At 37.7% G+C, this 27,282-nt stretch overlaps 1 protein-coding gene and 1 long non-coding RNA gene across 2 annotated transcripts; one reads left to right on the forward strand and one right to left on the reverse strand.

Annotated features, from left to right (window-relative positions):
- Positions 1 to 6,771: 6,771 nt before the first annotated feature.
- LOC145042729 (uncharacterized) lies at positions 6,772 to 8,381 on the reverse strand. The gene is made up of 3 exons (XR_013680738.1): positions 8,278 to 8,381; positions 7,065 to 7,237; positions 6,772 to 6,874 (listed from the first exon to the last, which is right to left on the reverse strand). It is a non-coding gene; the product is annotated as an uncharacterized LOC145042729 (long non-coding RNA).
- LOC145042728 (embryo-specific protein ATS3B-like) lies at positions 8,277 to 9,269 on the forward strand. The gene is made up of 3 exons (XM_078991196.1): positions 8,277 to 8,512; positions 8,590 to 8,697; positions 8,809 to 9,269. Exons 1-3 carry the CDS (start codon positions 8,372 to 8,374, stop codon positions 9,133 to 9,135), a joined length of 576 nt encoding a protein of 191 aa, XP_078847322.1. The 5' UTR covers positions 8,277 to 8,371; the 3' UTR covers positions 9,136 to 9,269.
- The last annotated feature ends 18,013 nt before the right edge of the window (positions 9,270 to 27,282 follow it).

Genomic DNA, 27,282 nt, shown 5'->3' on the forward strand with positions numbered 1-27,282 from the left:
TACGTCCTGGTTAACTTTTCCATCTTGTCTGTTTCCTTTATTGGCAGGAAGTGCGTGGACTTGGTCAATCTGTCCACAACCACCCATATGGTATCCATCCCACCTGATGTCTTAGGCAGTTTGGTTACGAAGTCCATGGTTATTCGCTCCCACTTCCACTCGGGTATATCCGGTTGTTGAAGTAGTCCTGATGGCTTCTGATATTCCACCTTGACCTTGGCGCAAGTGAGGCACTTGCTCACATAAGTAGCAATTTCAGCCTTCATGTTTGGCCACCAGTATAACCTTTTGAGGTCTAGATACATCTTATCTGACCCCGGGTGAATAGAGTATCGAGTCTTGTGGGCCTCGTTCATTACAACGTCTCGGTACCCACCGAACTTCGGTGTCCAGATTCGATTCATAAGATAACGAGTTCCATCCCCTTTGACTTCCAAGTTCTTGTCCATCCCCCTTAGTGCTTCGCTTGCCACGTTTTCTGGTTTCAAGGCCTCCAATTGGGCGTCCTTGATCTGGGTGGCCAGTTGGGAGTGGATGGTCATGGTTAGGGATTTTACTCGGCGACCCGAGTATTCCTTCCTGCTTAAGGCATCGGCTACTACATTAGCCTTGCCCGGGTGGTAGCGAATTTCACATTCGTAGTCATTCAGTAATTCCACCCATCTCCTTTGGCGCATGTTAAGTTCTTTTTGGTTGAGAATGTGCTGAAGACTTTTGTGATCAGTGAAGATGGTGCACTTGGTGCCGTAGAGGTAGTGCCTCCAGATCTTCAGGGCGAACACCACAGCTCCCAATTCAAGGTCGTGGGTTGTGTAATTAACTTCATGTGTCTTCAATTGCCTTGATGCATAAGCGATGACCTTTCCCCTTTGCATGAGCACACAGCCGAGGCCTTGATTTGAAGCATCGCAATACACCACAAAATCATCAGTTCCTTCTGGAAGAGACAAGACTGGTGCGCTGCATAGGGCTTGCTTTAGTGTCTGGAAGGCGGCTTCTTGTTTATCTTCCCATTCGAACACCACCCCTTTCTGAGTCAAGGTGGTGAGAGGCTTAGCGATTTTGGAGAAGTTTTGTATGAATCTTCGATAGTAGCCTGCGAGTCCCAAAAACTGTCGGATTTCTGTTGGCGTTGTAGGTGTTGACCAATCTTCGATTGCTTTGATCTTCGAGGGGTCCACATGTATTCCTTCCTTGCTTACTACGTGGCCAAGGAATCCTACTTCTCGGAGCCAAAATTCACACTTTGAGAATTTAGCGTAAAGCTTCTCGGTCCTTAAAACCTCCAGAACTAGTCGTAGGTGATGTCTGTGCTCTTCTTCGCTCCTCAAATAGACCAGGATATCATCGATGAATATGATGACGAATTTATCCAAGAAGGGTCGACACACTCGATTCATCAAATCCATGAACACCGCAGGCGCATTTGTTAACCCGAATGGCATCACTACAAACTCATAGTGCCCATAACGAGTTCTGAATGCCGTCTTGGGGATATCCTCTTCCTAAACTCGCAGTTGATGATAGCCCGACCTCAGGTCGATTTTTGAAAAGTAGCTGGCTCCTTGGAGTTGGTCGAAGAGGTCGTCGATTCGGGGTAGGGGATAACGGTTCTTGATAGTGAGTTTGTTTAGTTCTCGATAGTCTATGCACATGCGAAAAGACCCATCCTTCTTCTTTACAAATAAGACTGGTGCTCCCCAGGGCGAGAAGCTTGGCCTGATGAACCCTTTGCTCAATAGTTCATTCAACTGGCTGGATAGTTCTTGCATTTCTGCCGGTGCTAAGCGATAGGGAGCCCTGGCGACGGGGGTAGCTCCTGGGATTAAGTCGATCCGAAATTCGACTTGTTGTGCGAGTGGTACACCAGGCAGATCGTCTGGGAAAACATCAGGGAAGTTGCATACTTCTGGAATTTCTTTGATGTCCTTCACCTCCTGTTTCTTGTCTACGATGTGGGCTAAGAAAACATGGTATTGCTTTCGGAGGTACTTTTGGGTTTTAACACAAGAGATGATTTGTAGGTTCGCACTAGGTTTATTGCCATAAACGGTGAGAACGTTGCCATTCGGCAGATTGAGGCGGACGGCCCTTTCGTAACATAGAATGTCGGCACGATGAAGGCTTAGCCAATCCATACCAATGATTATATCGAAGCTTTTTATGGTGACCGGCATAAGGTCGATTTTGAACAAATGGTTGTCTAGAGTGAGAGTACACCCTATGTAAATATCATTAGCGCGCTCAACCTTTCCATTTGCCATTTCTACGATGTAAGAATCTTCTAGTGGTTGAGAATTTTGCTTAAGTATATGTTTGAATTGGTGACTTATGAAACTTCTTTCTGCCCCACTATCGAAAAGTACGCATGCATAAGAGTTATTGAGGAGGAACGTACCAGTAACCACAGAGGGATCCTTGACTGCTTCTCCCTGCCCTAAAGTTAGGACTCTCCCTACACCCCCAGCATTAGGGGCTCGTGCCTTGGGGCAGTTCCTCCTGAAGTGTCCCGTTTCACCACATCCATAGCAGGCTTGGCTTGCTCCAGTGTTGGCGGTCGTAGCGACTTGTGTGGCGGGTTGGGTAGTCGCTTTACAGAATCGTGCAGTGTGCCCCTTTTTGTTACAGTTATTGCAGTGTAACTCTCGACAAGCACCGTTATGGTGGTAGTTACACTTGTTGCACTTGGGAAGAGTTCCTGTATACTGTTTCGGTGGCGCTGGAGCGACAACGGTAGTGGCGGCACGTACAGCAACAATAGGTTGCTTTTTGGCGGGGTCTTGAATTGGTTGTTTCCTTTTATTGCTCCAGAACTTCCTCTTGTTGTTCCCTCCTTTTGTTCGGTCGGTGGTGGTTATCACGGTACCACGGCTAGCCCTGTGATCTATGAGTTGTTGTGCCAATTCCTTGGCACTTTCAAAGGTAGTGGTGATGTATCACAAACTATACCTATGGAAATGTATTAGTGTTATGAATTTATCAAACTATACTTTTTATAGTTAAATAATCCGTGTTCTAAAATGAATGAATAATATTTAATATGAATGTCTTAGTTTCAGTTCATAATGATAAACTAACATGGAAACACATTCAATTATTAGAACTTATGATTATACACTTTGCTCAACATAATACAAAGTGTTATGATATTTACATGCTGCTGGCTAAATTTAGCCATTCTGCCCTGTTTTTGTAAAAATCATAGAAAAATCATACGAAGTCAAAAACTAGATCCGTAAATTCTGAGAGTTCAAAAAATGTGTCTAGTTTACTCACAATTTTTATCACAATTTTTAATGACCTCCAACTTGGGTTAAAAAGTCCAAAATCACAGACTGGTCCGGATTGTTGTTTGAAATGATAGGCAGTTTTGTAAAAATCACCATAAATTGTAGAAAAATCGTATGGAGATGTGCAAGTAGCCATTTTAAAGCTAAAAACTTGAACTATTTGCACCTTGTACAGTTTTGAAAACAAAAATGTTTAAGATGCCTAAAACAGTCCGTGAATGGAGTTGGACTTTTCTGATGAAAGCTGTTAGCAAAATTTAGTTATGTTCTTAGTGTTTTAACTTGTATTCCCCCCCTGAAAACTTGAGAAAACATGAAAATGTAGGGGTATGAACTCACCTTAAGTGATTTCAGTAGATAATTGTTGAAGAATGGAAGTGTTTAATTCAAGAACACTTGGAGATGCCTTGAAGGTTTTCGAGAATCTAACATCATAGTTAGGGAGTTTGTGTAAGCAATCAAAGATTTGAGTAGAATGAAGTGAAATAATAATAGGGAGGATGAATTTTTACTTACTAAGTGTGGAAGAACACTTGAAACCAGCCTTGGATCTCGAAAATTTGTGTAGAAGAGTTTGAGAGAAAAAGTGATGTTTGTTACTTAGTGGAATGAGAGAAATGAGAGAAAATGAGGAGTGTGGTTGTTTGTTCCAGCTCAAAAACGTGGGAGTGAGTGAAATTTGAGTGTAAGGGAACATTGAAGTGACATAGGTAAGGTGGGGAGGTATGGTTGGTCATAGAGTGGGTGTGGGGTGGTTGCTTGTGTCATAAGTTAAGGCAAAGTCAACACTCCACCTTAAATAAATCCCCCATTAGATCTTTATTATTTAGATAATGATTTTCATAAAAATATGTTTAAATTATGAATATTTAGGGTTTATTATGTTAAAATATAATTTCTGGAGAAAATCCCGCTTTAAAATCATGAAAAACGGGCTTAAAATGTTAAAAATATCAAAAATGGGCTAAAAGTGACAAATATGCGAAATCTGGCCGAGGCTCGGCCCTCTTATGCTGAACCGAGAGAGAGGGAGGCAGAAACCGAGAGAAGAAGAAGAGAGAAGGGAAGGAACCGAGAGGGGAGAAGAGGGAGAGAAGGAACCGAGCGCGCGAAGAGAACCGAGAGGAGAGAAAGGGAACCGAGCGCGGAGGCGGACCGAGAGGCACCGAGAGTGGAGGCGGACCGAGAGGCACCGAGAGTGGAGGCGGACCGAGAGGCACCGAGAGGGACCGATCGCTCGGTTGGTCTCGGGTCTCTTAGCCACCAGAGGCTCGGTCTCTGGTCCTAAGAAGCCTCTCATTCCGGTTTCGGTTCCTAAAGCCTATTTTTCTCGTTTTCGCCCCGTTTTAAGCCGTTTTTGACCCAGTTAAGGGCCAGAATGACCCGAATGATTCTAAAAAGTTACGGGAATTATTTGAGGGAGATTTGGGAGAGATTTCACATACTTGGAGAGATTTGGGAGAGATTTTACATTCTTGGAGAGATTTCTCATACAAGAGATATTTGAGAGAGATTTCACATACTTGGAGAGATTTGACATTCTTGGAGAGATTTCTCATACAAAGAGATATTTGAGAGAGATTTCACATACTTGGAGAGATTTGGGAGAGATTTGACATTCTTGGAGAGATTTCTCATACAAAGAGATATTTGAGAGAGATTTCACATACTTGGAGAGATTTGGGAGAGATTTGACATTCTTGGAGAGATTTCTCATGCAAAGAGATATTTGAGAGAGATTTCACATACTTGGAGAGATTTGGGAGAGATTTCAAATAGAGAGAGGTAGAGTGAAAACGATTGAGAGAGGTTTCGAGTGTGGCATGTGTGAGTGTCCGGCTTCGCAATGCAAGGTTTGTAAACCCTATTAGGCCTTGTTTAAGGATCTTACACACTCCCGATGAGTATGCATCATTGTTTTTATCAGTTTAGTTCATTGATTAGCATTAGGGCTTAGGAAATTTTTAACACAAGACTTTTCTCAAGTGATGTTTTCCCATTAATATAGCAAGTTATACAGTATGAACATAGCACAAACCCTAATACACAAGGTTTAATAGAGTTGACCGGCTTGACTTGATGACTTGGCTTGACTCAAGATTGACGATTGTCACAACAACACTATTAGAGATAAACAATTGAATGTATATTACTATTTGTTCTTAGTTAAGTACAAGAAAACCTTTTACCTTTTTGTGTAATTATGCAAAATAGGTATGTGGTTAGACAAAACAGCCCCATAAGTTAGAAATTTTTGTCAAAACAGCCATGAATCTGTAATAGGGGCAAAGACATAAATCTTAACGTGGTTACATTATAGTCAAACAGTAAAGTGTTAAATTATGAACTTTGTGTAACAAAATAAGCAAAAAAAAAAAAAAAAAAAAAAAAAAAAAAAAACAGTGTAACAGATTAAGCAGAAAAATAAAAATAGTTTTTGTATACAGAAAAGTTATGTATTTATTGATATTATTGGTACTTTAAACAATATAAAGAAAGAACCTGTAAACAAAGAAGAATAGAGTAAAGAAAGCACATACACATGCACATAAAGTTAAATGAGTATAAGATAAACAATATATGTTTCTATTTTAATTGTGTTACATTATTTAGTCCATATCCGGTTGTACTTTAGAAAGTCTCCAAAAAAAGCATTTTCATCCAAATCCAAAACTTTTTTCAAATCCATTAATATGTTAATAAAAGTTCTTACCTTTGATGAGATAAAGAAATAACCTGTAAACAAAGAAGAATAGAGTAAAAAAACACATACACAGCACATAAATTTTTGAAACACATATATGAACTAATAAGTATAAGATACACGAAAAGTAGGATGTTATTATATTAAGATGACAATTTTGACATTTTTAACGATTGTTTATTGAAAGATTTTTAACTTACAGGTATTAAAGGGATTGCTAATAGAACGTTTTTTTTTCTCTGCTCCTGCAATGGGTCTGTGAAAGCATGGAAGTGTGAAGATGATATGGAGAAATGTAAGAATATTTATCCAAGAAAACCGATCAAAAATATATAAACTTCTTAATATTACGTTAAATAAGGTTGTGAATTTTAAAAAGAGATATGCTCACCTTATTTAAAGGGATTTTTTTAGTATAAATTATTTTGAATTTTAAAATAGGATATGCTCGCCTTATTCCATGCATTTTCTCATTGTTAAAACTAATCAAATACACCATTTTAACCCTAGAATTGCAAAAGCAAACTTCTTCTGCTTACAAGGGTATTTTGGTAATTTAATATATAAAAAAGGTATATTGCAAGGATTCCGATGGAATTGAATTTTGTCCAATTGGAAACCATGGAATGGAATCTTGAATTCAATCTCAAACCAAACACACACCCAATTTCAATTCCTTCCAAAACATTTTGCGGACCAAAACGCCCTTTTAGAAGACAGATCAGCATTTAAGTTTAAACACTCACCCCAGATATGGAATCCCATGGAGGGCTAAATCATTCATAAGGATATTTCAAAATAACAGGAAGAGCATGAGCTTTTGCCAAAAATGCACTATTTTTAAATGGAAGTATATAATCCCCATTTGTAGTTGTCCCTTCTGTATAAACAAAAACAAAGATAAATAAACTAAATTATATACAGGTAGGTGGGATCAAAAATTAATAATTTGCAGCTAATATACGAATAAAAAATCCTACACTCTTCAAATATACAAAAGAAATTATACATCTTTTACTTGATATAAATTTGAAAATAAGAAACAATAATGACATATATAAAATAATAACCTGGAAAAAGCATCATCATAGGTGCAGATTTATTTTCATGGGCTTCCTGAATTCTCTCGTTCACCACAGATGTCAAGTAACAAAGAAACATCAAACATTTAGATATACCTGAAATGCCCTTTGTATTTAATGATTTTGACTCCCTCTGAACATATACACAACTAAGACACTTGCTGAAAAAACAAAAAATTGTAATTATATAGCAACGGATAACATATTTATAAACTATACAAGAATAATACAAGAAGCTAGAAAACAACTTCAAAAGTGTCTTTCTGATCTATGAAAGTAGATTTGGGTAAATTTTATCTTCATTCACAATTTTTTTTTGGATAATTGTTCTTAAAAGAAATTAGATACTCAAATCTTTCCTTGCTTATCAATTTTTTTTAAACAACATTAAGGAGAATTGCAAACGAAAAATCAGCATTGAAGGAATATTTTTTAACAGATAAGAAATGAAAATTAGGATAAAGAACGAAACGAAACCATTTTTATTTAGAGCCTCTTTTTTTTCTTTTAATTTTTTTTCTTCCATTGAAGTGTTATATGGACGTGATTAAAACCAACCTTATAAGGCCAACCAGAGGAAGCTTACCCACTGATTCCTAAACATCCAGTACTAATTTTTTTTTCTTCCATTGTTGTTAAATCGCTCGATAATTCTATCTCTACGATGATTGAGCTTGCCGGAATAATCCATTGAAGCTACGGTTATTGCTGCATTAATGATTCCTAAACATCTAGTCCTAAAGTCGATAAAATCATCCATCTGAGGCTATTGATTTGAAAGTTTGAATTCATTGAAAGAAAACAACGAGAAAAAGAATTAGGGTTTAATAGAAAATCTACCTTTAAGAATTGGTGATTAAGATTCCTTATTTGTTGCTATGAAATTCCTAATATCTTGCAATCAAATTCGAAACTGATTGCCGATAATTTCGTATATCAATTCAAACGTCAATATATTATAGCTGAAGCAGAGGGCACTTGGGAAAATCATATTTGTATTTTGAGCGGGAAAAATCGATTGGAGATGAGCTTGAAGAATGACACGTGGTAAAATTCTACTTATTTATTAGATTAGGATGAAATGTACCATTGACTCTAAAGGCTCATTGGCAGGCAATTTTAATTTTTATCTAATAAACTATTAAGCCTAGAGATCTGTATTTGCCGTGAATTTCAAGAATAGTGACTTTCTTTTAAATACCTAAAGTTTGGGGACAGATAACGTTATTGACCATCGGTGTTGGTAGATTGATATTGGTTTCTGTATAAATGCACCAACTCTTGTTAGTTGAGGGATGAGGCCAAAGATGATGAAATCCGTGTGTTTGGTTGTTGTGCTATTTGCGTTTATCTCCAAATCATCATCTCAAACAAGATCTATCATCCAAAATCCGCAACCTAACCCTAACTTCAACGTCAGCTCTACTAATCAACAGGTACGACCTCCATTATCTGTTCGTATTTCGCGTAAATTCAAAGTAAGGATCTCACTAACATCTGTTGATTTTCATAGAATGCACAAACCTGTTCATTCACTGTGGATATCTCGACAAGCTGTTCTTCTGTTAAATACACTCGAGATGAAATCAGTATCTCCTTCGGCGATGCTTACGGCAATCAGGTTCGATTCCTGTAAATTTATACATAAACAGAGTCCAGATTTCAAATCTGGAAACAATTAGAATAAGTGATGATGATTAACGATTAATGATTAATGGTTAATGAATGTTAGGTGTACGCGCCGAGGATAGATGATCCGTCGACGAAGACATTCGAGCAGTGCTCAAGCGATACGTTTGAAATATACGGTCCATGTACGTATCAGATATGTTATTTGTATTTGTACAGAAGTGGATACGATGGGTGGAAGCCTGAGAGCGTAGACGTATACGGGTATAATACGAGGGCGGTTTCCTTCTACTATAATGTTTGGGTTCCCGCTGATACTTGGTATGGGTTTGATTACTGTTCTGGTTACTCCGCTAGTTCGCATAACCAAATAGGATCGATAACAATCCTCTCATGTTTGATCTTTTTCATATCTATCCTATGGTTTTAGAGTTTAGATTGATTTGCCACTTTGTTTCTAAGATATGTAGACGAATATGATATAACCCATGAAATAAACTGATAGCTTAAGCAGCTTAACTTTTGGTTTTAACAAAGCTATAAGCAGCTTAAAATTTTTCTTAATTTCAGTGTGTTGTGTTTATTAAATAATACTATATAATCATTGTGATTGATGTTTTATATTTTGGTTTTGTTAAATTGGAATTGATTTATGAGAAACTGAAGCCTTATGACCACTTGGATCCATAGTTAGCCAAGAACTAGATGTTTCCATAAAGGCGTGGGTGGAGATTGTCGTTCTAGAATATGTTTTGGTTAAAAAATATAAAAATCAACAAATGAATTTTCAGGTTGCTACGCGTTAAAATGGTAAAAAACTAAATGTAGTAATTAGATAAATAAATTCAAAGTTATGTTGGTCTAAACATGAAGGCAACATGAGCTTTTAGACGAATGACGTTAAATAGCAGAGTTTTTTTTAGAAAACAAAAATATCAGTCTATATAACATTAGTTGATAGAAGCGATAACAATAGTGTATATAACATTAGTTGATAGAAGCGATAACAATCATATATAGTTAAGACCATTATAAGTAGTTAATAACGACCCATCCGGATTTGAAAAGAAGATAGATATAGTTTAGTTGTAATTGGCTTAGGGATTGGTTGTTTTGCTTGGGTCACCTAATCTTAGCTCGTTAAGTGATCAAGTAAGATATTGTTTGTTTTTTCGAAGGATGCGGTGCACATCTGTAACTATATGTAAAAAAATTCATGAAGTATGCGGTGCACATCTGTAACTATATGCAATAGAAGAGGTGAACCAAATGATTGCAACATTTAATAAGAAACATGTTTGTTTCTTAACTTGTTGCAATAATCTGGAATTTAAATAAACTGCTTTTAAAAACTTAAAATAGTTTTTAAATACTGAAATTTTAATAATTTTAATTTTACAATAATGAAATAAAATTCACACAACTGAAATAAACTGATTTTACAATATTTGTTATGCATCTATACCGATGACCAAAATAACATGACAACAGTAATATATATATATATATATACTTAAAAAACAACAAACACAACAATAATAATATTATAATAATCAGTTTATTTAATTCATACTCAAAAACAATAAAAAAAAAAACAAAATAACATAAAAGAGTAATAAGTGTGTTCAATCAAACTTATAACAAAATAAAAGCAAATTCATTTATTCATTGTATTATTGACTAGATGTGAAACTCGTATATTATACGTGTTAATTTATATATATATATATATATATATATATATATATATATATATATATATATATATATATATATATATATATTAAAGTGTAAGCAGTAAGTATTTTTTAATGTAAAACTTTAAAATAAGAAAGAAATAAACGTATTCGTTGCAATTTAATTTTATATATATTATATTTAATACTTTACGTAAACATAAACACTTCATCACCTACAAAACAACAAAAATAATGTAAGTTAATTAAAAAAATTAATACATTAAATTCAAAGTTGCAGCAAGTAAAAGTACAAATACCTTCAATTCCCAACAACCAATTTTTTGTATTTTGTACATATTAGTGCATCAACAATATGCGCTACACTGGTGAAATAGGTGTGGACTATCGTGCAACAACTATAGGAGGTGGGTTTATATGGTAAACCTTTGCCCTCTTTATAACTTAAACACCATAAAAACGTGAGATAAAACAATAAATCAAAAAAGAAAATTACACTAAAAATATAAATGGTTATAACAATGTAATGTAAAAGAAGCATATTCAAATCAAAATAAGATTGGTAAATTGCACTAGCCTTCAAAAAACAATATCATATTTTTAATTAAGAAAATAATACAACTTCTTTTTTTTATGAGTTTTTAATTCTTGTTTAGCCACTGATTAATTATGATTTTTGTTTAATATATGAATATCAACTTTTGCTTTATCTCTTCACTATTTATAACAATTTATTTCGTAAAATAACATAAACCAAAACAAGAGATAAGGCAAAAAAAATTAAAAAAAATCACATCAAAATCAGAAAAGGAAATTAGAACACAAAATCATTCCATAAGATTGGAAAAACAATAAAAATCAGGCAGCAAATGGGTTTTGTTACCAACAAATCTTCATGCTTTTTATTCGATAAAAAACAAACAACAATATCATCACTTTTAACTTTTTACATTGACTTCCAACAAATTTTAATCTAGAACCATACTTGAAATATCCTAAAAATACGGTCCAAAAATTTCGTTTTAAATCATTAATAAAACCATAGTTAATAATTCATCACATAAAAGTCATAAGTCATGTATCTCAAAATATCATAAACATATGTCAAACATATCAGAGTAAACATCTCATGCTAAACAAATGGTGTGTGCACTGCAGTCATCTCAAGCTTTTCCCCTTGCTACCGGAAGTACCTGAAACCAAAACTGAAAACTTTAAGCATGAAGCTTAGTGAGTCTCCCCAAACTACCACATACCATACACATAATCATGCTACTAGGAGATACGGGCCCCGCCCACACTCAAGGAGATACGGACCCCGCCCACACTCTACTAACTAGGAGATACGGGATCCACCCACACTCCGCTGACTACGAGATAGGAGCCCCGCCCACACTCAGCTAACTACGAGATACGGGCCCCGCCTACACTCGGCTAACTATGAGATACGAGCATCGCCCACACTCAGCTACTAAGCATACATACAAGTATCACACAAACAACAAGTATAATCAAATCTATTAATCAGTCCTATATCCATACTCAAATAGTGCTTATAAGATACGAGCCTCACCCACACTCAGCTATCTATGAGATATATAACACCGTAAATTTTCAAATAAAATCTTCATTTTAAATCGCACAATTCTCATAATACATTTCACAAAAAAAATCTCATGTATTTAATTTACAAATCGCAACTCCATAACTGTTTGATTAAAATCCAGGATCTTCAAAACATAACTCTTTTACTAGTGTGTACAATCAAGCCGATGTCTTCCTGCGATCCTGAGAAAATCTGAAACACATAACACATAACACGGTAAGCACGAAGCTTAGTGAGTTCCCCAAAATACCACATACAACACTTTAGCCACTCAAGGCTATAACTCTATAAGACCCTCCAGTCCCACGGCTCGTTGGACCCTTTGGTCCGATCTTAGTGAGGACCCTCCGGTCTCACAGCTCGTTGAACCCTCCGGTCCGGTCTTAGTAGCACATACATAGCATATATATCACACAGACAAAATGCATAACTCAAGTAAGCACATAAGACCCTTTGGTCACACAAAAGTACCACTCTAGGTAAAGTATAGTGAGAAGACTCACCTCGCAAGCTAGCCAGTAACAGCCTCGTACTCGGAAATCCCGAACTAGCCTCCGCCTAACACGTAGGATAACACCTCTAATTAATACTCTATTCATGCGCAAATACATCAAAGGCTATTCTCTTTCTCTGTGTAACTCTTGAAGTGGATAAAAGACCGTTTTACCCCTCCATGGTCTCCATTACTCCTGATTGACCCAACCCAAAAGTCAACTGAAGTCAAACTCGAGTCAAAAGTCTATGTTTGACCCAACTCGTTAAGTACACTATTACGACTCGTCGAGCCCCTCGTTTCCTCAGAAGTCTCAAGAAAATCCAACTCAACTCGTCGAGTTGACCCGCAACTCGTCTAGTTATCGTAAGATCAAGATCATCGGGACAAACCTTCACCGACTCGTCGAGTCAGGCCATGGACTCGGTGAGTTCCTTCAATCTGATTTCTCATTCAGACGTCCAAGGTCAGATCTACCACACTAGACTCTAGATCTAGTCCTTAAAGGCACAAAAGTCGTGTAAAGTCTCGACCTTTACCGTCATGCATGGCATATATGCCCAAAAACGCCAATACCAAGTCTTACAAAGGGTTAGGTGCTTAAAGTCTAGTCTCTAGATCAATAAAGTTCAGGTCTTTGATCTCTCAAGACCCTCCACACTTCAAATCTAGGGTTTCAACCTCAAATCATACACAAAAAGCTCAATAACTCTAGGCAATGGAAGAAAACCCTAGAAAACTCCCATGTCAAGATCTCCCTAGAAGTTGAGCAAGTCAGCACATTTACCTCAAGAAAACATTGTTGAATATGTGGATCGAAAGCCTTCTCTTGCCCTAACCTCGATACTCTTCATTTCTCCTTCAAAGAATGCACCAACAACCACCAACTTAGCTCTTCACTCACTTTCTAGCTTTAATGGCGATTAGGGTTTTCTCTCAGAGGTGTAGGGAAACTGGTGAGGCGGAAATGGGGGCATAATTTCCCTTATATAGGCCCCAACCCCGGGAATTTAGGGTTTCTTTACCCAGCATCTACTCGGTGAGTCAGCTCTCTGACTCGTCGAGTCCACTCATTAATTCCATGCGGGCAACTCGACCCTACTCAGCGAGTTTGACTCACAACTCGTCGAGTCACTACATAAATTCCAAAATTTAAACATACAATAATATACACGAAAGTACGGATGTTACAAGATACAAGCCTCGCCCACACTCAGCTACTAATCAATATACATATCATATACAAGCCGACCTTGGCGCCTTCAACCCGTTCAAACCAAGAGGAAACCCACCTTATAAAGCTGACTGCGAAATCTCGCGGTAAGAAATCTCTAATGGCTATTCCAACGACTCCTTAGCTATCTTAATAGATGACCATTGTACCCCCTGGTCAAAGTCAACATTTTGGGCTGATTCAACTCGCCAAGTTCCATAAATCAAAAACCCTTAAATCGCAATCCAACTCGTCGAGTTTCACCTATCAGCAGAATCAGGACTTTCCAACTCCACTCATCGAGACTGTCCTGAACTCATCGAGTCTTTCCTTCTATAGGATCGGGGATTTCGACCCAACTCTTCGAGTTCCTTTACGAACTCATCGAGTTCTTCAGTCTGATAAGCTATCTTAATAGATTAAGCTCCTGTCGTTCAGATCTAAGCTCCATACTTCATATACATACTGAAAATATCCTTTTAAGGGTAAAGTTTCCAACTTTACCCGTAAATACCCTTCCTTAATGGGTTTAGCACAAACCTTAACTCTTTAAGACCTATATATTGATCCAAAATCCATTAATACATCACACTAAGGCATACAAATTGAGATCTAGACCCTAGACACTACATGAACACGTAAAGTATCTGATTTTCTCTCCATGCATGGCCTTTTGGAGCTTAAAAGGCCAAAATGACATCCTAAAACTTGCATAGGGCTTCAATGGCCATAAATTTTGCACCTTTATGCAATGAAAGCCTTTAAGGCCCTAGATCTGGAAGTATACTCACTTGGGACGTCCATTTCCCAAGGATCAAGGTATTTGGACCCAAAACCCAATAAAACTATATGGAAAAGATCTAAGAAATCATTAAGGAAGAGATCTAAGAAATCATTAAGCAATTTTGAGGCTTGCTTACCAAAAAGTGACGAGGATGGGATGAATTTTTTGGATCTACTCACTTCTTCTTGAGTGAAAATGAAGAGATCTAAGAAATCATTAAGCAAGTTTGGGGCTTTCTTACCAAAAAGTGACGAGGATGGGATGAAGTTTCTGGATCTACTCACTCCTTCTTGAGTCCTCAAGCTTCTTCTTCTTCTTTTTGCACAAGCTTCAAATACACAAGTTTCCTCTCAAAAATGGCTCACAAGCTCACACAAGGCATTAGGGTTTCGAGATTTAGGGTTTGGGACTTGGAGGCTGTAAATGAGGCCAACCTTTCGAGGTTAAGGTGTTTAAATAGGGTGAAAAACCCTGAAATTTAGGGTTTCACTATGCCAGTCCTACTCGTCGAGTTGAGTCTCTCAACTCGTCGAGTAGACTTTACAACCCGCGTCCAATTTCCACTTCTACTCGATGAGTTTGGGGCCTCCAATTCGTCGAGTTTCTATACAAAAGTGAATAAATCTTTAATTAAATACATACCGCGAATGTAACATCCCAAATCCCAAGTATAATATTTATGCATTTATTTATGAGTTTTCTGAGCTAACTCAACGAGTTGTATGCCTAATTTGTTGAGTAGGGTCGAATTGGACACGTAAGTTTAATGACCAACTCGACGAGTCAGAGAGTTGACTCGCCGAGTTGGCGTTGTGTGAGGAAACCCTAAATCTTCGGGGTTGGACCCTATTTAAAGGACCTTAAGCCCTCATTTCCGCCTCACCAACCACCCTACTCCCCCGTTTGAAACCCTAATTGTTTGTAGTGAGTTAAGAGAGAAATATACCTAATCCTTGGGTATTTTGGTGCACTTTGTGAATAAGAAGAGAAGAGTATCAAGCAAGGAATGAGAAGAGGCTGCGGGATCTAGTGTTATTTCATCCAGAGCTTCTGTTGAAGGTAAAAAGTCTATACCTTGCTCACTAGTTTGATTAGATCTCATTTTATGGAGTTTTAGGGCTTATTCCATCTTCTTGAGGCTTTGTGTGTACTAAGTGATTTAGACTTCAGATCTGGAACTTGTGAGGTCCCTAGATTCCAAAGGTACCAGCTTTATCCATCTAATAAAAGAGACTTCATGATTAAGACCCTAAATGAGAGCTGTTTTGGCATTTCAAGCCCTAAGTGTCATGCATGAACGTAAGGCTTGCAGCTTTACGTGACATTCGAGCCTTGGGAGGCTAGATCTAGAGTTTGGGGTTGTAGATCTGACTTAAAAAGTATGAATAAGGAAGTAGACTGAATGGAATCACCGAGTCAATGAGCTGACTCGACGAGTCGGCTAGGGTTTTCCCCGATGAGTCTGGACATAGGTAACTCAGCGAGTTAAAGATACAACTCGATGAGTTAAGTTGGATTTTTGTGACATTTCAAAGGAAACGAGGGGACTCGGCGAGTCGGGTCAACATGGACTGTTGACTTGAGTGTTGATTTCTGTTGACTTTAGGGTTTGGTCAAGGTAGGGATTATGGGGACCATGGAGGGGTAAAATTGTCTTTTATCCATTCCAAGAGTTTGGGAGATAAAATAACTTAGTTTATTTAGAGTTGTGATTTAAGTGTTAGTTAGAGATAATTATCCTATGTGTTAGGCGGAGGCTAGTTCGAGATTCGTGTATGAGGATATTTGCTTGCTTACGAGGTGGGTCTTCTCACTATACTTACTTAGAGTGGTAACCTTTGTGTGACCGGAGGGTCTTATGTGCTTATATTCAGTATTGTGATATTCTGCATTATGTCTTTGTGATTTATGTTGTGTATTATTCTGAGCTTACTGAGTTAGGACCGGAGGCTCCACCCGAGTTATGGTAGCGTAGGGTTCCACTGAGACACGTTGACCGAAAGGGTCTTATTTGAGTATAGCCATGAGAGGCTAACAAGATGTGTGTGGTATTTTGGGGAACTCACTAAGCTTCGTGCTTACCGTGTTATGTGTTATCTGTTTTAGGTACTTCTCAGGATCACGGGAAGGCACCGGCTTGATTGTACACACACGAGTTGGAGATATGTTTTGGAGGATCTTGGATTGTGTTTTAAACAATTTATGAATATGTGTTTTTTGAAAACTCGATATTTGGTGGTTTTTGTGGTTGTGTTAATGAAATTAATGTGATTTTTAAATGAAAATTTTGTTTGGAACATTACGGTGTTACAAGTTAGCATCAGAGCCTTGGTTTGAGGGATTCGGATATACCTTCGGGTATGTCTGGACTCAAACTGAGGATTTGAGAAAAAATTTCAAAAGAAATGATTTTTCAAAAATAAGAAAGAGTTTAAGAGAGAAAACGAGTTGGAGCAGTGTGTACAATAAGCCAGAGCCCAAACGGTGATTTCCCAAAATATCCTTACTTATTTGTGTTATAAGATATTTATTAGATGTTAGGGATGCATGTGACAACCCGGAATTTTTGTTCGGTCAAACCCTAAAAGTCAATCACTCCATATTATAAGTCAAGTTCACTTTTACTTGTTTTTAGGAAATTAAAGTTCGTTTGATTATTTTATTAATTAATCTTTAAACGAAAAGGTGAACGGATGGGCCGTCTCGGGACTTGAAATTTCTAAACCGCGAATACCACGTAGCTTAGAAGTTCACGGACAAACTTTTATGTTTGGGCCGTAAACACCCTCAAAAACCGTAAACTCATGCCTTAAGCATGAGTTTACTCCCCAAAGTAGATCACTTTTCATTTTACCCAAAAGAGTAAACTCCAAGAACTCTCTCAAGTATCATCTAAGTTTTTGTTCAAAATCTTCAATCTAGTAAGTGTTTCTAGCCCTTTCAAGTTAGTATATCACTTAATCTAGTGATTTTACATCCTTTAATCCATCCATTTATGTGTTTTGACTAGTTTTCCAAAACACCAAGAACACACACTAGGTGTTCTTGCACTTTTAGCTCAATTCAAGCTTCCTTATAGTAAGTACTTCCATCCTTGAGTCTTATTAAGCTTTTATTACATGTTAGCATCAAAGAAAAGTCCCAAGAACACCAAGATAAAGGTGTTCATGGTTTTGGGAGGTCCCAAAACCATAAACACCAAGATTAGGTGCAAAGTGGTGCCTTAGGGTGCCTAGATGCTTCACAGTGCCTTAGGGGCTTGTTTAGATTCATCCTTGATGAGTTTAACACACAAAAAGCACCAAAACCTTACATTTTTATGTGTTTATGGTTTAGGTATCTCCCAAAACTGTAAACACCCCAAAAGGTGTATAAAAGTCCCATGGTTATTCCTTATGTCTAAATCTAGCTTAGACTATTGCCATGATTGAGCTAAGGACTTGAAAACCCCAAATACCATAAACTTATGAGTTTAAGGTAGTAAACTCATGAGTTTAAGGTATTAAACTCATGGATAAATGGTCCTTAGACCGTAAACACCATTTAGGAGTGTTTTGATGCCACACAACACTTCCTAAGGCTTAATCATGAAGTAGGAATGCTTGGATTGGCTTAGAAGTCTTCAATGAAAAAATGGTCAAAAGGTTAGGAGTTTACTGTCGTAAACTCAAGAGTTTACGACTGTAAACTCAAGGGGTGTTGGTCTTTAGGGAGTAAACTCATTTTGGGGGTTCCCTTGAACCCTAAAACCCAATAGCCTTGCCCTACAACACTTAGATGCAACCCTTGAGACTTATAACACTTGTATAAGGTGTTTAGCATGTCCTAGAGTGTCTTAACTTTGTTTATTAGTTGTTTAAAGACTAATGGTATACATATATGTGATATTATATGTTAACTAGGATCATAGAGTGTGTTCAAGACTTCACTTGACACCTAGCCATCCTACCTCTTCAGTTCATCCGTACCACTCACAACAGGTGAGTTCATACCCCTTAATCAACATTTTAAATGTTTTTAAATGCTTTATGGGGGGATAAAAGTAGAATCATGCTAGTTATTATATCAATCACATGTGATTAATAAGTAACATTCAAATGATTTACTACTAATTAGCCGTTTTACCAAACAGTTTCCTTCAAATGATTTTCATAAACATTTTATATGTTTAAAACTCCTTATTAAACTGTTCATTTTACTTTGTATGTTTCATTTCAAACTCATTTACAATTGTGTTTCAAACAAATGTTTCTTTATACTTAAACTGTTTTATCAAACCCATGCTTTCAACCCGTTTTATAGATTGACATCAAGTCGATCTTTTCTTAGATAATAATTATGTTCAAAGGTTTTACAAAACTTATGTTAGACTTTTATATTATCAATTGCATGCCTATGTATGTATGGTTATATAAGAAATGTTTAAAAGGCTTAGGAAGGCATGCCCGCCCTATTTCCTTTTCGCTCTTGAGATGTGGTCTGGTGGGACATCGGGTATCCATCCGAAGGTTATTTAAATGTTAGTTATATATTATGTGTACATATATAATCATAAAGGTCTTCCCAGTTCATTCAATACCCTTGGGTAGCAAGGGTATACTTCCATGCTCATACGTACAAGTTACATTACTAGTAAGCTACCATATGGGTAGTTTAGGAAGATACTAGAACTATTACTAGAACGCGATATCATACAATGAGTCAGTTCATTCATGATTCAATACTTGCTAGATAGAGAGAACATACACTATAGCTAGTACACATAGTACATTTCTATACTATTACATATATACGCTTACATGAGTACATATACATAGATACATCTACATGAGTACATTTACATGAGTACACTTACATGAATACATTTACATATATACGCTTACATGAGTACATTTACATAGATACATCTACATGAGTACATTTACATAGATACATCTACATGAGTAAATTTACATGAGTACACTTACATTAGTACGTTTACATAGATAACATATGATGAGTTACTAGTACATTTTATATGTATAGATTCTGTTATATAATCCTCATTCCTATCTTCACTTTGTGATACAATCACATAATCGGCGAGATCGATTGGATTTAATATCCTAGTACGAAATATAACGTTGCGGGATTGACCATTCCTAGAATCTCTGTTAGCTACAGAGGTAAAAGCACATCCACGGATGTCAACGGTTGATACCATTACATGTATACTTTAATGGACTAACTATTCCTACACCCAGTTGTTAGCAACAAAGGTAAATGTACATCTACGGATGTCTTCAGTTAACACTGTTAGTTAACCTAGTACCAAAGGGTAATACTTAGGTTATTTATATTATTACCTTTATCTTGTGACTCATTCACATAACCGACGAGGTGAATTATATTTGAGTATCCTAGTACCAAAGGATACAATTTCTTATAATAATAATAATAGTAACACAGTCGGGTCTTTTTGTAGAAGGCTACATTCAGAGCAGTTAGGTCTTAGTAGAAGGCTACATTCAGAACAGTTAGGTCTTGGAAGAAGACTCCCTTTTATACTAGTAGGAATCATAGGGAATTCTAGGGTTTTTCAAACGTTTACAGTTGTTTTACAAACATTTTCATACATACACGAACTTTCTTTCAAAACATTTTCAAGTCTTTCATTACATGTCATACAAATACTTACATACAAATTAAGACACTAAAATACTTACGATCTCACCAGATTTAAAGCTAATACTCAGTTTCAAAATAACTTGTATCCTCAGGTCAACAGTAGACAGGTACCGATGCAAGGTTTAGAGAAGATGGATCTCGATCAAGACTCATCTTTCATTTTGATTATACTTTAGTGTCAATTATAATTTGACAGAACACACTTGTATTAAAATTATATTATTAATGCAATGGATGATGTTTTTGCTTGTTTACTACTTTTCATTGTTGTGATACTGTACATGACGTCCTCCGCCCCAGAACGTTTCCGTCGTTCAATGGTTTTGGGGTGTGACAATGCATGCTAGAGGATAGGCTAGGTATTTCATATTTAGGGCTAGAGTTTGTAGATTTGTAATGCCTTAGCCTAGGAATTGTTTCTATCTATTGTTTCCTTGAGTATGTGTTGAGTAGGAGTATCTAGCAGGAATCACTTAGAAGGAGTTCTAAGTCGAGGGTTAATATAGGAGAGGTAACTAGATGAGTATATGAGGAGTCTACTGAGAGAGTATTATGATATCCATAAGAGTTAGAGTACTTGTGAATTGGAATCTTAGGAGGAGGACTTAGGGTGACTACAGGTTGGTGTGGAAGGTAGTATTGGGCCCTGTAACGCCCATAGATCCGGGCTAGTCAATTTAGAGATAATAAGGGTCGAAAACGGTTTTTCGAAAAAATATTATTTACAATAAATAATCTTAACCAATTTTTAGAATATGTCTCAAGGGTTCCGCACATATAAAGAGCGCCAAAATCCGAGATATAACGAAGAAGTTATGACCCGTCGAAGTTTCGCGATGGAACCGGCACGGCACCGCAAAGACGTAAATAGTGAATTTATGATAGAGAGACTTTTAGCCTTAGTAATCTAAATGAAATTCATATAATATGCTAACCTGATAGCGTCCATAAAACAACGCTCAAATTTGACTTCGTATGAGGAAGTTATGATTTTTCGAAGTTTCGGCTTAGCGATGTACAGCCCGAAGTTCGAGTATTAGATCGAGCGGTTTTTAACTGACACAACCTAAATGAAAATTGAAGATCTCGTTATTAGTAGCGTAACAATAAAAATACAGACGGAAATGGATATTAGATGAAGAATTTATGAGATTTTAACGGACCAATCATGTCCCGGCCTGTTAAAAATATAACTTTAAAAATAAAATCAAAATTAGCCGACGAAGTCTAAACGAAAGTTGTAGAGTACGTCTCCACCTACGCGTGGATATAAAGAACGTCAAAAATGGAGTTCGTATGAACGAGTTACAAATTATAATAGCATATTTACGTATTAAAATAAAGTATAAATCATATATACGTACACATATATATACATATGTATATATCATTAGAAAGGTATCGACGATGCGGTCATTATAAGACTAATGTTGAGTTCTTTCGACATTAGTTTAGTACAAATATCATTAAATCCATTTAAAATAGTATTATAGAGGGGTGTTTAGTTGTTTATATAACTAAAAGGTCATTAAGTAATTATGGAGGGTAGTTTTTGAAAATTCAATTAGTATAAATAAGAGCCTTGGGCTCTCATATTTCTTGCACCATTTTCTTGATTCAAGAGTCTTTCTCTCATTATCCCCTGAGCATTTCGGTCACTTGTGATTCGACTTCTCTTTCTGTAGTTTTTAGTATAGTAAGGTGAGCGCTGAAGCGCTGCACGAATCCTTCTTAGAAAGATTCAGCGACGAAGTTCTGCCCATGCAGAGCCCGACTCCTAGCTAAAATCCCCTTGTAAGTAAGTTATATTTACCATATTTTAATATAGCTTATATTTAAATATAATATTGTTATTATGAACTTATAATAAATATTTGAGCTATTATTATGACTTATATAAGTGTCGTTATAATATCTTTTTAACTACTCGCGGTACGGGGAATCTGGTTTAAAGGGTCGCATAGGGTTGTTGGATTTCAGAAGTGCTATACACCAAAATGGTCCTACCCTCCGGTGTTTTATGTCTTGCTCATGTTTGTACATAGTGGTAGGAAAGTATTATTTAAACGCTTATATTATTATTATTATTATTATTATTATTATTATTATTATTATTATTATTATTATTATTATTATTATAATAATAATAATAATAATAAGACTAATAATTAGTCACGTTAAATATTATACTAAAATCTAGTGGTAATAATACTAGGTTTCGTCGAAGGAAATTACTTTAAAGTAAACGAAGCGTTGTCCGAGTACCGAGTCACCACCTTCTCAGGTGAGTGCATAGTTACTTTCATCTTACACATAGATATGAAGTATTTTATATAAATTACGTACTATGTGTGCATATTATCTGAATACTTGTTGTCTATGCTGGATGAACGATTTTATACATGTTTTAAATGATTTAAACTGTATATATATTTTATATCTACGATAATGTTGGGGTAAAACATGGGTAGATGTAATAGATGGAATATGAGTTTGATGATGAGTTGAGAGGTGTTATAGACCACAAGGTGAGGGTGAGAGGTGGACGATGTGAGAAGCCTTTTCCCAAACGATGGTCCCGTCATTCAGCAGAGTATGGATGACAACCACTGACTATTCTAGATAGTCCAGTGGAACACTAGCAGGCTCGCAATCTGTAGGTGTTATGAACGATGCGTTCACCCGGTGTACTCTAAACCTTGGCGACCATGCATACTTGGTGCCTAAACCTTGGCGATCATCCAGGCTTGATGCCTAAACCCTGGAAACTATGTAGACTTAGTGCCCGTTGTGTAAACCTTGGCGATCATGCAGACTTGATGCCTAACCCCTGGCGACTTTGTAGACTTAGTGCCTGTTGTGTAAACCGCAACAACGATGGACTTCGTGTTGATTCCTTAGGATGACCCTTAGGAATAAATGAACGAGGAATAGCTAATTCTTAGGGTAGATCCTTAAGAATAAATAAGATAATGGGGATGAGTAATTGGGTTTATTGCTTAATTGTTTAAACATAATAATGATATTATTGTGGGTTGAAAACCCTATGTACTCACCAGGTTTCCCAACCTGACCCACTCAATTTATTTATATCACATGTGTTTTTATGAAGTCACATTACATTGAGAGATTAAGGAGATATAAATCACTAGTGATAATGAATGTAAGTTCTATTTATGCTTATGTTTCTGTATTGACGATGACATCCCAAATGTTTTAAAATGAATAAAATACTTTTCTTCGGAAATGCTTTGATAACGTATTTATCATGTTTTACTGGGAACAAATTCAATAACATTTTTATTAAAAGAGGTACTCTAGTTTTCATAAAGCACAAACAAATCGGTCTTTTCTGGCCGTGAAAATGGGGATGTCACAGGCCCGTACTACTGAAAACACCGGATCTGTATGTAGCCCAAGTAAGAATCCTTAGGGTACTAAGGAGCATGTTTGGGTGGGAAATCGAGTGTGAGTATGCTCGAGTGATACTCTGATGATTTTTGTGTTGTGTTACAGTGACATCATGGTGGGTACGCGCCACAACCCCGAGGGCGGTAGTGCTAGTGACGAGGAGATCTGTCGGATCATTCATGAGGAGGTGGCTGCAGTTATTCGAGAATCAATACTGGAGATGTTTGGGTCTATTAAGACCCCTATGATTGATACTTATGATAAGCATTATGTTGCTGTTATTAAGGCTACTGTTGTTGCAGCCACCGCAGCCGTAGTTGCTGCTAGGCCACAGGGAGGTGACTCGTTGTTATTCTGAGAGTTCAACAACACGAAGCCACCAGAGTTTGATGGGGCACAGGATCTGATTGCTTCCATGAGATGGATTTATGATATTGAGTTATGCTTTTATATGTGTTCATACCCAGAGCACTTGAGAGTTCAGTTTGCGCTGAACCAGCTTCGCTTGGAAGCGAAGGACTGGTGGAAGTTTGTGACATCCAGTTTTACTCCTGCAGACCATGTTGCAGTAACGTAGGAGAGGTTCACATAGTTGTTCCGAGACGATTATGTTCACCAAGTGGAGAGGGAACGGTTGGCCCAGGAGTTTTTGTCTCTCGAGCAGAAGACATAAACTGTAACTGGGATTTCGAGGATGTTCCATGAGAGGGCGTTGTTTTGACCTGAGCATGTGTCTACCGAGCAGGCATGTGTAAGTCGTTATCTGAGTATTATGAGAAGGGATATACGAGAGTTCGTGGCAAACTCGTCTTACCGGACATTGGCCGAGTTGCAAACTAATTCCCGACGGAGGGAGATTGAGCTAGAGTTACATGCAAAGGAGGAGGAGGGTACCAGGGGAGATATCGGAGACCGATACAGTCATAGTCGATGATGAAGCGGGCAAAGCCCACTGATGTGAGAGCTGGGGGCCAGAATGGTCGCACTTGTGGCAAGTGCGGCAAGAGTCACAAGGGATCTTATCAGGCAGGGATTTGCTACAAATATGGCAAGGAAGGGCACATAGTAATGGATTTCCCCAAGGGGTTTTCAGTTTTCTTTAACTACAACCAGACCAGCCATCAGAAGGCCGAGTGCCCTCAACTCATTTAGGGATCATCCCAGGGTTCAAATCCTGTTGCTTTGCGTACTTCTGATAGTCGGTCGGTGAAGGGCGAGGCTCCGAGGGCTCGTAGGAGAGCTTTTCAGCTGATAGCGGAGGAGGTCCACGCAGCACCTGATGTCGTGGTTGGTACATATTTCCTTATTTATTTTATTTTGAGATTTGTTGTGCTTATTTTGTGCTGTATATAGGTACTTTTCTTGTGAGTTTTGTACCTGCCTTGGTGTTATTTGACTCAGGTGCGAGTCGACCCCTCCTGTCTTTAGCTTTTAGTCGTTACATCAGTATCTGACGTGAGGCATTGAGTCAAACTCTGAGGGTTTCTATAGCCAATGAGCATGCGGTTTTCGCTACTAATGTATTTCGAGATTTTGGGTGTTGAGTTCCCGATAGACCTCGTACCTATCGTGATGGGTGATGTATGTATCATATTGGGCATGGACTGGTTGAGTCGGTTTGGAGCTATGATCGACTGTGAGCATCAGATGGTGACAATATAAGACCCTTGTGGGGGAGTGCTTACGGTGTATGGCGAGGTGGCCAGATCTACGTCAGCCTTCTGCTTTGTTGCCAGAGCGAGACAAAGTCTACAACAAGGTTGTATGGGCTTTTTAGCTTCCATGATGGATACATGAGTTGCTACAGAGAGGCCGAGTTCTATCTCCAAGGTTTCGATAGTGTTCGAGTTTCCGAATGTTTTTCCCGAGGAGTTGTCGGGTGTGCCTCTTGAGAGGCAGGTGAAGTTTCGGATTGATTTGGTTCCGGGTGCGGCGCCTATTGCCAAGGCATCTTATCGACTTGCACCACCAGGAGTTATCCTCGCAGCTCCAGGAGTTGCTGGGAAAGGGTTTCATCAGACTGAGTAGCTCGTCGTGGGGAGCACCTACCCTTTTTATTAAGAAGAAAGTTGGTTCATACCGGATGTGCATTGATTACTGGGAGTTGAACAAGATGACGGTCAAGAACCGTTATCCGCTACCGAGGATCCAAGATTTATTCTATTAGTTGCATGGAGCATCTTGGTTCTCCAAGATTTATTTGAGATTTGGATATCATCAGATAAGAGTTTGCGAGGAGGATATCCAGAAGACGGCCTTCAGAACTCGTTATGAGCATTACAAGTTTGTGGTGATACCTTTCAGGCTCACCAATGCACCGACATCGTTCATGGATCTCATGAATCGGGTGTGCAGGCCCATGTTGGATCTATCGGTGATGGTGTTCATCGACGATATTCTGGTGTACTCGAGGTCCAGAGAGCAGCACGAGGAGCATCTACGAGAGATTCTTTGAGTATTAAGGGTTGTGAGTCTTTATGCCAAATTCTCCAAGTGTGATTTCTGGTTAAGAGAGGTCTAGTTCCTGGGGCATCTCATTAATCAGAATGAGATATTGGTCAACCCAGCCAAGATTGAGGCAGTTATGAGATGGGAGGTGTCGAGATCCCCGTTTGAGATCAGGAGTTTTCTGGTTCTGGCCGGCTACTATCGGATATTTATTAGAGATTTATCCAATATCGTTGTTCCTCTCACCAGATTGACCCGGAAGGGTGTTACTTTTTGTAACGCCCGTAGATCAGGGCTAGTCAATTTATAGATGATAAGCGTCAAAAATGACTTTTTGATGAAAGATTATTTAGAATGAGTAATCTTAACTAAGTTATAGTATATGTTACAAGGATTCCGTACATATAAAGAACGCCGAAATCCGAGTTATAACGAAGAAGTTATGACCTGTCAAAGTTTCGTGACAGAACCGGCACGACACATCGCAACGTAAAAGTTGAATTTACGTTAGAGCGACATTTAGCCTTAGCGATCTAAACGAAAGTCGTAGATTACATTAAACCATGAGCGTGCATAAAAAGAACGTCCAAATCTGACTTCGTATGAGGAAGTTATGATTTTTCTAAGTTTGTACTTAGCGGTATGCAGCCCGAATACTTGATTTGAGATCGAACAGTTTTTAGCCGAAACAATCTAAACGATAATCGAAGATCTCGTTAATAGTAGTGAAACGATAAAAAGATAGGCGAAAACGGACGTCGGATGAAGAAGTTATGAATTTATAACGGAGTTTTCCTGTCCCGACCTAATAAAAATAATATATAAGTAATATATTTATAGTATATTAAAAATAAAGTCAAAATTAGCCAACGGAGTCTAAACGAGAGTTGTAGATCATAATCTCACCTACATATTGATATAAAGAACGTCGAAAATGGAGTTTGTATGTGAAAGTTATGAATTTCTAAAGTTCGGGGTGCGAAACCCAAAAACTGCCAGATACCATGACGTGGCAAGCAGTGCCACGACGTGGCAAGTCTTCTGACACCTCCTGGAGTCCCCCAGATGCAACTTGCGATGACGACCAAGCCCACAACGTGGAAAAAGGTGCCATGACGTGGCAAGGGAAAATTTTGCCCTATAAATAGATTTGAAGGGCCAGCTGTTTAGGGTTGCTATTTTCTCTCCTCTCTCTCCCATTCTACCTTTATTTACGTGCAAAGAAGTACCCCTGAAGCCCCCGATATCATCCCGAGAC

The sequence above is a fragment of the Lactuca saligna genome, chromosome 4 (assembly GCF_052625555.1).
Source record: "Lactuca saligna cultivar CGN05327 chromosome 4, ASM5262555v1, whole genome shotgun sequence".
NCBI lineage: Eukaryota > Viridiplantae > Streptophyta > Magnoliopsida > Asterales > Asteraceae > Lactuca > Lactuca saligna.

Bases quoted from the DNA above. Each gene is read 5' to 3' on its own strand.
- LOC145042728 (XM_078991196.1), top strand. From the start codon at position 8,372: ATGAGGCCAAAGATGATGAAATCCGTGTGTTTGGTTGTTGTGCTATTT. The intron at 8,513-8,589 runs GTACGACCTCCA...TGATTTTCATAG, and splicing joins TCAGCTCTACTAATCAACAG to AATGCACAAACCTGTTCATT. The intron at 8,698-8,808 runs GTTCGATTCCTG...AATGAATGTTAG, and splicing joins GCGATGCTTACGGCAATCAG to GTGTACGCGCCGAGGATAGA.